Raw genomic sequence first — 14,559 nt, forward strand, 5'->3', positions numbered from 1 at the left:
AGCTTAGAGTACAGGGAACCGCTAAATTTTCCACGAGGAATGAGCATCTTATCGCTTCGTTTCCCGGTTCTATGACGGCCTGTACCTGACTCTGAGTTCGCTGCAGATGTCCACGTATCGCCCCTACAATTCCACAATTTTGAACAGGCATTGTTGGAAACTTATTCACCTGATTTACGCAATTGAATAGGTTGCAGTTCTTAACGGATATACTTGCGCCGGTATCAATAATTACATTCACCGGCATGCTGTGTATGTTTCCTTTGATTGCAGCTTGTACTAACTCAGTGTTTCGCTGACCGCACTTTCTCGGATCAACACACAGTTCTTCGTTCAGATCCAACCCTTCGTTGCATCTAAGCATGCCTCCCATTCTGCCCCAACTACCACATCCGGAAGTCTTACATTGAACGTGTGGCGTTCGATGCTTGCGACGTACTTGGTTGCGGGTCATCCAACGTCTGTACTATTCTGACACTATAAAGTTGATGCATCTGTCGCGGCACCATATTCTCTGGCTGTAGGCACTGTGGTTGTTGATTAGGGGCTGGCAATGCTGTAACATTAATGTTATTCACAGAATGATTCCCACACTGTGGTGTTTGGTTTGAATGCCAGTTTCCTAGACCTGTCTTTTGTCCTTGTTTATTCCTCATATTCTTCGGTTGAAACGAGGCGTTATAGCCCTCTTCAGTTTTCCTTTTTCTATTAAAATTGTTGCTCCTGTTCTTAAACGGATTCCCATTGGAACTGTTGTTAAGATTACTTCCATAATTAACTTGAATTCCGTGCCCGGTTGCAGATTTTTAATTGGCTAAGGCACAGAAATCATTGTCTCCTTGGTGTTAGTTTTTGCTGGACTCTTTCCATTTTGATGGAGTGGCCGATTCCACTCTTACCTGTCTCCCGTATGAGATCAAGTCAGTCAACAGCGGCCATAAACTATTCCAGGTCCGTACCAGGGACATGGAAAATTTTTCCCTAATGGCAGTTGGTAGTCTGCCTGTCAGTATTCGTAGTACATCTCTTTCAGATGTTGATTCATCCCAATACCCAGTCTTATTTAAGAAACTTTCAATGTGTTTACGCAGGTTTCCATGTTTATGATTACATGGTTCGGGATTGCTAACCTGTTTCCTCAAGCGTTCTTCAACACATTTTGACCAGAAGTGTGATAGAAATAACTTTCCGAATTCCGAAAAGTTCTGACAGGTGTCGGCTATTTCCATCGCCCAGAATGTTGCATCGCCAGTGGTGAAGGAAATCACAAACAGGACCTTTCTAATCAAGAAGCCGGCAGTATATTCCTAAAACTCTTAATGAAAACAACGGGGTGTACCGTTCTTTACTCTTCTGAGAACGTCTGGAATTGTCTGCGTTTTATAAGCGACTCTTGGTCCTTTATATGTGCCAAGGTTGGCACTGCAACGTCGACGGCTAGAGGGTATACATTGCGCTCGGCACTGTTCGAGCTGTATCTGCCAGCTTGACTGCAGTTTAAAATCTCGCAACGTGCACTGTCAATGCTCCTATTTGGGATTTCATTAGGTTCTCTAAATCTGTTACCGTTCGTCTCACGGCCTGCCATAACCATACGTTGCTGTGTGTCACGCACGGCCTGTGGTAGTTAAGGTCATCTTTCTCACGATTTACTGCAATATTCACACATTGCAGTGGCTCGGTACCTCCGATTTCTGTTTTCTTGTCTAGGTAATAGGACAAATGCTCCACAGTACTAGTAAACTTTGTTACCTGGCTTTCAAGTGTTTGGTGAGCTTCTTCTAGTCTGTTCACTTGTGCGTCCATTTCCCTCACTTCAGTAGGCAAATCCATATTTTGGGTGATTAGTTCTTCCATTTGTGTGCGCATAGTATCCATTTCCTCCTTTATGTGGTCCACGACACGCTTAGCACAAGCATCGTTCGGCCAGCCAATTATTTCTTATCACATTTGAGTTCGAGTATTCATTCCCTTTCCTCTCGTTCCTTTTCCCTTTCTTCTCATTCCCCTTCCTTTGTACGCTCTGTCAAGTCTAGCTTCTGAAGCAATAGGGAAACGAAATCGTTTTCTGTCGTCGTAAGTAACTGCATCTCACCTATCGCTACAGCTTGTGCGGTATTAATAGTAGCGTCAGCTGATACTGCCCTTCTCTGTTGTTCCTGCGTTCCTACAATACAACCAGACATCTGATTACCCATCTCGGTTTCCTCGGTTTCCAAATTCTGGAATTCCGCGGTATTATCCTTTGTTTCGGTATAAGCCAACTCAGGAATTTTATCAGTTTCCTCTAATTCTGTCACATTATCTCCCTTTAACCTTCCTTTCCTGTTAGGCCTACCCATGTTGAATACATAAGTACATTAAGCACACAAGAAATATTAACAAACTGAAAGCAGCACAATAATCTAAATAAGAAAATCACTCCTACTATTAATCCGTACTCTGCGATGAAACTTTCCCACACAGAATTGCAATTTATGTAGCAACAAGAAGCAATTTTAAAAAGGCACAAACAAAATTTTATTTCTTCCATGACCCAAAGATACTTATTACTGTTATTCTTGAAGCTTGATGTTTCATGCCACAGCATCCTTATCTGGGATGTTACTCAGTTTTGTAGTGTTGTTCAGGATCTTATTAGTAACGCTCATCTCAGCTTATTGTCTTGCCGATCAATTTGTATGTTAGTTGGTGTAGGCAATGATATACATGTCAGAAAATACGGCACAAATTACAATGAAATATAAATTTTGAATCTTGTACCACACATGTGTTTCTCGCCACACCGTATAGGCGCCAATGTAATGATTTTTTCGTATGTGTATGGTTATGTATATTTGTGCTGTTAATAATACATCGTAAGGTCACACAAGGCTGCATACAACATATTCACTGCAATTTCACTCCACGGCAATAATTTTTATTTTTTATATTGTTAAGACTTTCTGTATTCAAGTGCCCGATAAATAAGTCACTTTCGTATGCCTGTGCAGACGTAAAATAAATTACGATCAGCTTGGTGTGGACACATTAATCGTTTAATTTTAGAAAATATCTCATGGTTCTAACGGAATGTCTTTTCAGATGAATAATAATTTATACTTTGGTATGTTCGATTGGAGAAACACGTTTTGCGTGGTAAACTTATTATTAATTCAAAGCTGAGAACTTTCTTAACTGTGAAAATCACTTCACTTGAACAAAAGACAGCCGTGATGCGGCAACAACAAGGATATATTTTGATATCGATCATACTCTTTGAGAAATGACTGAAATTAACGTCACTTTAGTCTGTTTATTCAAGAAATTAATTGTAACCCATCTCGTTGTGGCTTTACCCTACGTAATATTAGAATAATTTAAAAAAGAAACTGCCATCTTCCAAATAGCGGCCACTAATACTAATTACAGCTCTCGCTGTACTGCATGTTATCAATCACTGAATAAATGATCAATTAATTTTTCATACATTTAGGGATGCTAATGCTACTATAATAAGTGCTTTGGTTATCAATAATAGCACATATTTACTGGAAATACGATACAAAATACATTCGTCCCCATTCACGTCTTTCCCTCAGGAAGATTCGAAGCAGAGTAAAAAGATTATGAAATTCTATTTCTATTCTTTTCATTCTTCTGAGTATTTGTACTACGAAACATAAATTATCATAACGTATCGATTCTGCTTTCATATACGAATACATCACAGTGAAGTAATTAATATTTTAAGTACTTCTTTGTACACGGAATAACAGTTCGTTTCATTAGGTAAACATTTCATGTCAACCATAAATAAATGTTCCTTGTTCCCAGAGGACCAGTACAATAAACAAACTTAGCTGAAATTAAAAGCAAGTATAAATTCTGAAGGTATCAAGGATCAAATACAGGGAGCGAAAGGCTATATACAATTTGTACACATACCACACGACAGGTATAAGAGTCAAGGAGCATGAAAGGGAAGCAGTGGCTGGTAAGGGAGTGAGAAAGGATTGTAGCCTACCCCTGACGTTATTCAATCTGTATATTGAGCAAGCAGTAAAGGAAACAAAAGAAAAATTTGGAGTAGGAATTAAAATCCATGGAGAAGAAATAAAAACTTTGAGGTTTTCTGATGACACTGTAACTCTGGAAGAGACAGCAAAGGACCTGGAAGGGCAGCTGAAAGGAATGGACAGTGTCTTGAAAGTAGGATATAATATGAACATCAGCAAAAGCAAAACGAGGATAATGGAATGTAGTCGCATTAAATCAGGTGATGCTGAGGGTATTAGATTAGGAAACGAGACACTTAAAGTAGTAAATCACTTTTGCTATTTGGGGAGCAAAATAACTGATGATGGTCGAAGTAGAAAGGACATAAAATATAGACTGGCAATGGAAAGGAAAGCGTTTCTGAAGAAGAGAAATTTGTTGGCAACGAGTATAGATTTGAGTGTCAGAAAGTGTTTCAGAAAGCATATGTGTGGAGTGTAGCCATGTATGGAAGTGAAACATGGACGAGAAATAGTTTACGCAAGAAGATAATAGAAGCTTTCGAAATGTGGTGCTAGAGAAAAATGCTGAAGATTAGATGGTTAGATCACATAACTAATGAGGAGGTACTGAATAGAAATGGGGAATTTTTTCACAACTCTACAAGAAGCGATCGTTTGGTAGGACAACGGCTGGCAGGACACGTTCTGAGGCATCAAGGGATCACCAATTTAGTATTGGAGGGAAGGGAGGAGGGTAAAAATCGTAAGGGAGACCAAGAGATGAATACACTAAACAGACTCAGAAGGATGTAGGTTGCAATAGTTACTCGGAGATGAAGCATCTTGCACAGGATAGAATAGCATGGGGAGCTGCATCAAACCAGTCTCTGGACTGAAGACCACAAGAACATGGTAACATTGAGAGTACAATAGAAAATTCACTGTTAAATACAGAGGATAGACGAACAGATGGAAAATGTACATTAAAAGTCTCTATAAGCGGGTGCACTTGTCTGACTACGTGATAGAAGAAAAAACTATAGTCAATAGGGAAGAGATAGGAAATCCAATATTAGAGTTCGAATGTAAAAGAGCTTTGGAAAATGTAAGATTAAATAAGAAGGGATACACAACATCCCATCAGAACTGGTAAAATCATTTGAGGAAGCGGTAACGCAAAGACTAATTTACATTGGTGTGTATAATGTTTCAGACTGGCAATATACCAACAGACTTTCAGGAAAATACCATCCACACAATTACGAAGAGAACAAGAGCCGTCCATTGAGAGGATTGTCAAACAAACAATATCCGACAAGGATAAAAAATCAAAAAGAAAATTTAGGATCCGTCAGACGAGAATCAGTTTCGCTTTAGGAAAGGTAAAGACACCAGAAGGGCAGTTCTGATGTTGCGGTTGACAATGGAAGCAAGAATGAAGAACATTCAAGACTCTTTCACAGGATTTGTCGAGCTGTAAAAAACATCCGACAGTGTAAAAAAGATGCAAGATGTCCGAAATTGTGAGAAAAATAGGGGTAGGCTATAGAGAAAGACGGGTTATATGTAATAGGTGCAAGAACAGAGAGAGAAGAACAAGAGAGGGAGACTAGCCACCATATGCTCGGATTTAAAAACGTTGTAAAGCAGAGAAGTAGTCTTTCTCCTCCAGTGTTAAATCTATACATCGAATAAACAAGCAGTGTCTGCAATAAAAAAAAAGTTCTGGAGTGAGAAAAATTCAAAGTGTACGGATATTATTGGTAAGATTCGCTGATGACGTTTCTATCCTCAGAGAAAGTGAAGAAGAATTACAGAATCTATTAATTGGAATTAATAGTCTCGTGAGTACAGAATGTGGACTGAGAGTAAATCGACGAAAGACGAAAGCGACGAGAAGTAACAGAAATGAGAACAGCAAGAAACTTAACATTAGAGTTGTTGATCGCGAGGTAGATCAACTTAAAGGATTCTACTACCTAGGTAGCAATGTAATCAATGACAGTCGGAACAAGGACACCAAAAGAAGATTAGCACATGCAAAAAGGGCATTCCCGGCTAAGAGAAGTCTGCTAGTATCAAACATAGCTCTTAATTTTAGGAAGAAATTCCGATAATTTACGTTTGGAGTACAGCGTTGTATGGTAGTGGAACATGGATTGTAGAAAAATCAGATCAGAAGAAAACTGAAGAAAGTTGTAAATTCGGCTTACTGGTAAGGTAATGAATGAGAAGTTTCTTCTCAGAATCGGCGAGGAAAGGAATACATGGAAAACACTAATAAGACGAATCGACAGGATGATAGACCGTCTGTTACGATATCCATGGACGACTTCCCTGGTACTAGAGGGAGCTGTGGTCTGTCAAACATTTTATGGTACCAGGTAGGTGATAAAATATTATTATCAGTGTTGTGAACCCTTTTTCGTCTTCAAGTCAACCTTTATATGGACTAATGAACCTCATTTCTTCTTGTGTTATTGTAGTCATGTATGACAACGTTCCTTTAGAACTGGAGTTGGTTATTTGCAACAAAATTCTTGAGGGAATACATATACTGTAAGCAGAAGTCAGAAAGCCTAACTCCTTATTCACCTGTCTACAAAATGATCATTGCTGAGCACCGCATATTATATTCTTACAGCATATTTTTAGCAATGAAAACTTTCTATTTAAGATGAATTACTCCAGAGTATTGTTCCAAAAGTCAGTATTGAATGAGAATAGGCAAAATCTGTTAACTTGTTGATTTATCTCTGCCAAATATTGGCAATCTTTCGAAGCCAGAATAAATCTGTCTGATGGTTTTATTTCCAATCTTTATTCTTCGCTAAATGGACGCATCCTGAGTTTGGGTCTCGGTCTGGCACACAGTTTTAATCTGCCAGGAAGTTTCATATCAGCGTACACTCCGCTGCAGAGCAGAAATCTCATTCTGTAGTTCCATCTTTCGTTATTTTTCATAAAACCTCTGTTTCTTTGCGAGGATATTTTGCATCATATGATCAAATGTCTTGGGTAGCTTACAGAGGATACAAACCGGTGCTCTTAATACAATGCTTGTAAATTTAGGCTAAAGTCTTGTAAATGTTATTCTCATTTGAGTAACTGAAGTGCAAAAGATAAATGCTTAAAGCTTAAGCAAGTGTTCATGTTTCTGCATATGTATGAGACACTATACATTCTACAAGGTAAATGCTGCAAGGTTAAGCAAGTGTTAACATTTTTGGATTTGTGTGTTCCTAATGTATATGTTACTGGCAAAGTGTCACATCAAGGCATTTTATAGAATGGCTAGGCAATATATTGAATGCCTCGAACTTTTTTGTGAGGTGTTTTATTTAATACCGATTCAAAGTTTTTCCTGGGAAATGTATAAAATAAAAAGGTATTTTAAAAATGCGAATAGGACACAGGCAAAGTATAAAATTAGAATGAAGTACTATGTAAAAATAAAAAATTTATATATTTAGCGAAAGTTAAATTATCAAACGAAAGTATCATTATTGTGTGTGAACGAAAATTGGTTTATCCTGAAGTAGAAGTTTTTTAACAGTTTTTAGATTTTACTGATATTTAATAAACAATAAAAACAGTTTTTAACAATTCCTAAAATGTATAATAAACAATAAATTAATATTAATTTTCAACTTTTATATGCTTCATAGCTTCACTTCTTTTATGCTTTCTCAACTGAAAATAATTTTTCTTTTTACACTTAAACACCTGAGGTTCTGGTATCTGTTTTCTCACATGCACTTCACAGATCATTTTCCAGTCCTTGTGTATTACTGAACTGCAGCTGACCTGAAAGATATTTATTTGTCCATCGGAACATCTTCGGACTTAAGGAAAGATTTCTTGCCTGCTTGAACTGTGACGTTGTGTACAACTACTTTAGAATTCTATGTTTCCAATTTATAACCACCATCCTTTGTCACACCAACCACGACAGCCAAAATATTGCGAGCGTCCCAATAACCTTTATCAACTTCAACAACAGGAACACTGACTGTAAATCGTTTTTCAACGAACGAGTACATTTTGTAGTGGAGCACATTCATTTTATTCTCCTGAACCCGTATTTACATGCCTAGGAAAAATATTAAATTATTTTATTCTCCTGAACCCGTATTTACATGCCTAGGAAAAATATTAAATTATACTCCATCACATTCTATATGATGCCTAGATATTCCATAATGTGCCAGATTTCGCAGTTTGCCTGTACCATAAACGATCGCCAATTGAGAATCTGATAATTATTTTCACTGCATGCGAAACATTTTGATATCTTTCTTCAATTCTCAGGATTTCTGTCTGCTTCCAAGAAGTTCAGGTCACTGTCGCGGGGCTTTCTACCACTGGTTTTTTGATGAAACAGAGTGTAAGGAGTTCAGGTATGGCGGCTGTGGCGGAAATCAGAACAACTTTCCAACCAGGGAAGAATGCGAAGAAAAATGTATGAACAGAACAAGTAAGTCCTAGAAACAAGAAATCGTAGAGCATTTCATTGCAGCATGTATGAATTTCTGCAGATGAAAGGATTGACATAACCAAATATAATGTACAGTTCACTTCTACAAAATGAGTGGAAAAATAATTTATTTAAACAGAAAAAAGTATTACACAAATCGCCTCAACATTTGAAGCAAGTTATACAATAATTTAGCAAAGGGATGGTTTTATAGATAACGTGTGATTTCCAATGTTTTTTTTTACATTTCTATACCATTTCCATTACCTCGCCTTCAGTCGTTCCAACTTTTATTTCTGTTGAACTGTTCCCTGCTTTCCCCGATAATTTATTAAATAACCTATAGTGCTTCCCCTCAAGATCTGTTATGTACTCGTATTCGCCCTATTTTTTGTCACTGGCTGCAAGATTCCTCCACAGTTCGAGTGTACCGGTCGAGTTACCGTATCTAGAGCTACATCGTACCTTATTTTGTCTTATTCGTTGGATTATGACAGATGCTAATAGGAGAGGACCACGAAAAGTACATTGTACATTACTATAGCAGGCTAAGTAACTGTCATTGAATGCTGCAATGCACTTCACAGTGACACAGATAGATGACACTATTTATCACCAAGTTTTTGCAGACAACGATCGGATCGTCCTATTAATCGTTCACTTCCTCTAAGATACAAATCCATTCCTTGGACACGGAGCCATCCGAGAACAACTTCGTGGACTTTTTCATGGGTGGAAAACTTTTATTCTCTTAGTTGTCCTTTCAGTTTGACTGCAAAATGGAAATCGGGTTGTCCTAGATCTGAACTTCCCGATGAGCACCACCCAAGTATGTGGTGCCTTGGTCAATTATTGGCACCGTTTCACTCTGACTGGACGGGACACTGCATCTGGTCCACATAGAGCCAGAAGTTCGTAGTCAGTCCGTGTGCAGTTTACACGTTTAGGCCACAGGAAATGTACCGTCCCGCGTACTTCAACTTTGCAATACGGTTCCAGTTACTATTCAATTCAGTTTCGCTCGCACACTGTAATGGACCTGTTACCCGTGCGGCAGCAGAACTGTTTCTACAGAAAACGCGTAGGCTATTCTGCAAATGCGCAGCTCTTGTTGCGTATTGGTCTTAGCGTGGGACACATGCAACTTCCTTTTTGATGTCGCTATATTTATATCCTGTACAGTGTGGCAACTTTTCATTGTGTCCGTATTATACGAAGGCCATAGAATGATTCATAAAAATCTTTGAAGGAACTTACCGTAGCAGTTGGACAGACTTCCTGAAGGGGTTTACCTTCAGTTCAGTCCAACCAGATGATAGTGTACGCGCCCGTAAACACGAGCTGCTCTAGACATGGAATACCCGAAGTACGCCGACACTATCTCAGATGGTGTTCACTGTTTGTTTCTGAATTCTTTGTTATAAGGCACCTGTCGTCTCTGGTACCTCGTTAAGGAGTAATTATGTAATTATGCTTGGTAACCGAATGACCTTAGTTTCTTTGAAAATGTTGTTGTTGTTGTGGTCTTCAGTCCTGAGACTGGTTTGATGCAGCTCTCCATGCTACTCTGTCCTGGGAAAGCTTCTTCATCTCCCAGTACCTACTGCAACCTGCATCCTTCTCAGCCTGCTTAGTGTATTCATCTCTTGGGTTCTCCTTCAGCGATTTTTACCCTTCATGCTGCCCTCAAATAATGAATTGGTGATCCCTTGATGCCGCAGAATATGTTCTCCCAACCGATCTCTGCTTCTAGTCAAGTTGTTCCACAAACTCCTCTTCTCCCCAATTCTGTACAACACCTCCTCATTAGTTATGTGATCTCCCCATCTAATCTTCAACATTCTTCTGTAGCACCACATTTCGAAAGCTTCTATTCTCTTCTTGTCCAAACTATTTATCGTCCATGTTTCACTTCCATACATGGCTACACTCCATACAAATACTTTCAGAAACGACTTCCTGACACTTAAGTCTATACTCGATGTAAACAAATTTCTTTTCTTCAGAAACGCTTTCCTTTCCATTGCCAGTCTATATTTTATGTCCTTTCTACTTCGACCATCATCAGTTATTTTGCTCCCCAAATAGCAAAAGTGATTTACTACTTTAAGTCGCTCATTTCGTAATCTAATTCCCTCAGCATCACCCGACTTAATTCGACTACATTCCATTATCCTCGTTTTGTTTTTGTTGATGTTCATCTTATATCCTCGTTTCAAGACACTGTCCATTCCGTTCAACTGCTCTTCCAAGTCCTTTGCTGTCTCTGACAGAATTACAAAGTCAATGGCGAACGTCAAAGTTTTTATTTCTCCTCCATGGATTTTAATTGCTACTTCGAATTTTTCTTTTGCTTCCTTTACTGCTCGCTCAATATACAGATTGAATAACGTCGGGGAGAGGCTACAGCCCTGTCTCACTCCCTTCCCAACCACTGCTTGTCCTTTCATGTCCCTTTACTCTTATAACTGCCATCTGGTTTCTGTACAAATTGTAAATAACCTTTCGCTCCCTGTATTTTACCCCTGCTACCTTTAGAATTTGAAAGAGTGTATTCCAGTCAACATTGTCAAAAGCTTTCTCTAAGTCTTAATCTTTCTTCTAAGATAAGTCGTAGGGTCATTATTGCCTCACGTATTCCAATATTTCTACGGAATCCAAACTGATCTTCCCCGCGGTTGGCTTCTACCAGTTTTTCCATTAGTCTGTAAAGATTTCGCGTTAGTATTTTGCAGCCGTGACCTACTAAACTGATAGATCGGTAATTTTCTCATCTGTTCACACCTGCTTTCTTTCGGATTGGAATTACTATATTCTTCTTTGAAAATGTAATCATAATAATTAAAAAGCATGTAATACGCAATCACAAAACCATACAACACACACAGAGTAATGCGTGATTGAAGCTTGAGATCGAAGAGTAAAATGGTCACTCCTGTTCCCAGCAGCAAGTACCATGGACGAATCTAATAAGTTCGTTTACAAACAATACACACAGCACATAGGTCAATATTTGCACTGTATTGTTGATATTGTCAGTGCAATACGGATGTAAAGATGAACTGGAGGAAGAAATCAAACGAAATGCTGGAGACCATTGGTCTCTTATACCAAAATACACAGAAAAGTCCCTGAACAACGATAAATATTTTGTCGGTGGAGTACAGTTTCACTGTTTACGTGGATCCATACATAAATCTGACTGATTATCATTAACAAGTCGTGCTTGTTCCTCCAAACTATTGACGCCGCCGTAAAGCTGGTGGCCTCGCGAGTACAGTACACAAGTATGGACATTGTGCGAGTCGGCGTACATTGTGATAGTAAGGAAGCTGAAGTAAATGAAATTTATTCATCGAAATATTCATGAGAGTATCATAGTGAATTAATACTGGGCTATAACTATACTTGCACTGGGCTATACTTTACACTGTATTTTTGATACGCCCATGAATGTGCCGATAAACAACTTTTCATTTCACCACGTTTCCTCAGTATATCTCTATTATATCTCCCCATGCTATATTAATAGCTATTATTATTATTATTATTATTATTATTATTATTATTATTATTATTATTATTATTTTCTATGATTCCCATTTAAGAGAGCGTTAGAACTTGAATTCCTTTATGATGATTGTTTATGTTTCTCCTGAGCCCACATTTTCTTCATGTGTTCACTGTGTTATTTCTTTCACTCCGCAGTCCATTTGTATCCTAGTCTCTTCTGTGTTGTGGTGTCAAATTTATGTTTTTTGATGATGTTCCTGAATTCAGTTCTATTTTCTGCATCGTTTACTGTTAAGTGTGTTAGTCTGAGGTCCTCTTCAACTTCTTTTATCCATTTTGTTTTTCCCCTGCCTGAGTTGATGACTTTAAGAATTTGCTTTGAAATTCTGTTTTCATTCATCCTGTGGATATGTCCATAGAACTGCATTCTTCTTTTCCTTATTGTATCCGTAACCTTGTCTGTGTATTTATACAACTCTGATGTTGGTCTCTTCTTCCAGATTCCTTGCTCTTGTATCGGGCCAAAAATTTTCCTGAGAATTTTCCTTTCTTGTTTCTCTATTTCTTTGATTTTAGTTTGCCCACCTATTTGTGTTGTTTCAGATGCATACAGTGATTCCGGAAGTACGACAGTGTTGTAGGGCCTCAATTTTGCGTTAATGGATATGGACTTTTTGTTATAATAGTTCCCTGTGAGTTTAAATGCTTTCTGTAGCTTTTTTATTCTTTCCTCATTGGCCTTTAGGTTGATCCCTGATGGCTGGATGATTTCTCCCAGATACTTAAAATGTGGTACTTGTACGATTTTCCCATGGGTTGTCACAATAGGCAATTTGTCTTGTGGAACTCTTTCTATGTACTGGGTTTTCTCATATGAGATTTGCAGGCCGGTTCTTTGTGCAATTTCGTGTAACTTCTCTATGGCGTTAGTGGCTTCTTTTCTACTATTTGTGAGGATTTCAAGGTCATCAGCAAAAGCTTAACACTTCACATTGAATCTATAATCTTTTCTAATGCCAATTTGGATTCCTTTGACTTCTTTTTCCCATGTCCTGATAATTTTTTAAAGAATGATATTAAAGAATAATGGTGTAAGTTCGTCACCCTGTCGCACTCCAGTTTGGATTTCAAATGGTTCAGAGATATCCCCCATAAATTTAAACTTGGAGACCGTGTCAGTTAATTTTTCCTGAATGATTGCTGGTGTCTTTCTGTCAATGCTGAATTCTTCCAGCGTGTTGCAGAGCGCTACTCTGTCTATTGAGTCGTAGGCCTTTTTAAAATCTACAAAAGTGACCACTGTGTTTCGGATGTTTCTCATCTGGAGAATCATTTTCAGATTCCATATCTGCTCTATGCATGACCGTCCCTTGCGAAAACCAGCCTGGTATTCTCATATTTGTGGGTCAGCTTGTTCTTCTAATCTATTCATGAGAACTTTTGATAGGATTTTATATGTGACCGGTACGAGTGAGATACCCCTGTAATTATTTGGTTCAGTTTTGTCCCCTTTTTTGTGGAGTGGATGGATGAGTGCGCATTTCCATTCAGAAGGGATCTGTTCTGTTTCCCAAATGTTTAATATGATTTTGTGAATTTTTCCTGTTAATCTTTCATCATTTAGTTTCCGTAGTTCTGCAATAATTCCATCTTCTCCTGGGGCTCTATTGTTTTTCAGTGTCTTGATAATTTCTACTATTTCGTTGATGGTTGGCGGTTTAGCGTCAGGATTTGGTGTAGACGTATTACTTATTATTATTATTATTATTATTATTATTATTATAGTTATTTCCGACGAACCTTAATTCGTTGTAGCGATAAAAATGTTTCGTGTAAGATTAGAATAAAATGACGGGATTCGAACGCAGTACGGGAAGATTTCTAGTATGTCGTCTTAGTCGGTTGTGCTAACGTCGCTGATCGCTGTCTGGCGCTCTCTTACTGTATTCAGGGTGCAACGACATTGGGATCATAAATTTACTTCACACTTTGTACGCATTTAATAAGACATCAAAACAACAAGCAGTTTTGAAAATCTGTTATGTAACTGATGTATCTGTGAGCAGGTGCCGAACTTCAGATTTCATGGTTGTCAAGCGGTTAGTGTTCGAGCTTCGTAAAACGAACGTGTATGAGACGACGCTTCGACCTTTATTTTTGTAGTATAAGTATAAATTGTGCTAATTTCAAAAAAATTGCGCCTACACTACTCGTTCTCGCTACATTAGATGCGTCTTGCCACTACACAGACTAACTTGCCAAATGGGGCCTTCTCTGTGTCTGCAGCGGGAAACGTTGAGGTACAAAGAAGTTCCAGCTACCTTACCATCTACATCTACATGGATACTGTGCAAATCACATTTAAGTGCCTGGCAAAGGGTTCATTGAACCACCTTCACAATTCTCTATTATTTCAATCTCCTATAGTGCGCAGAAAGAATGAACACCTGTATCTTTCCGCACGAGCTCCGATTTCGCTTATTTTATCGTGGTGATCGTTCCGCCCTATGTAGGTCGGTGTCAACAAAATATTTTCGCATTCGGAGGAGAAATTTGATGATTAGAATTTCGTGAGAAGATTCTATCGCA

General features: G+C 38.4%; 1 protein-coding gene across 3 annotated transcripts in view; it reads left to right on the plus strand.

The window, feature by feature from the left end:
• Nucleotides 1-14,559, plus strand: part of LOC126354704 (spondin-1-like) — a 174,731-nt gene that overhangs the window by 124,267 nt on the left and 35,905 nt on the right. For all 3 annotated transcript variants that reach the window (XR_007565374.1, XR_007565375.1, XM_050004524.1), the window contains exon 11: nt 8,292-8,457. Coding sequence is in view for 1 of the 3 variants with exons in the window: in XM_050004524.1 (XP_049860481.1) it covers nt 8,292-8,457 (166 nt within the window). In the remaining 2 variants the exon portion in view is untranslated. The remainder of the gene's footprint in view (nt 1-8,291; nt 8,458-14,559) is intronic.

The sequence above is a fragment of the Schistocerca gregaria genome, chromosome 3 (genome assembly GCF_023897955.1).
Source record: "Schistocerca gregaria isolate iqSchGreg1 chromosome 3, iqSchGreg1.2, whole genome shotgun sequence".
NCBI lineage: Eukaryota > Metazoa > Arthropoda > Insecta > Orthoptera > Acrididae > Schistocerca > Schistocerca gregaria.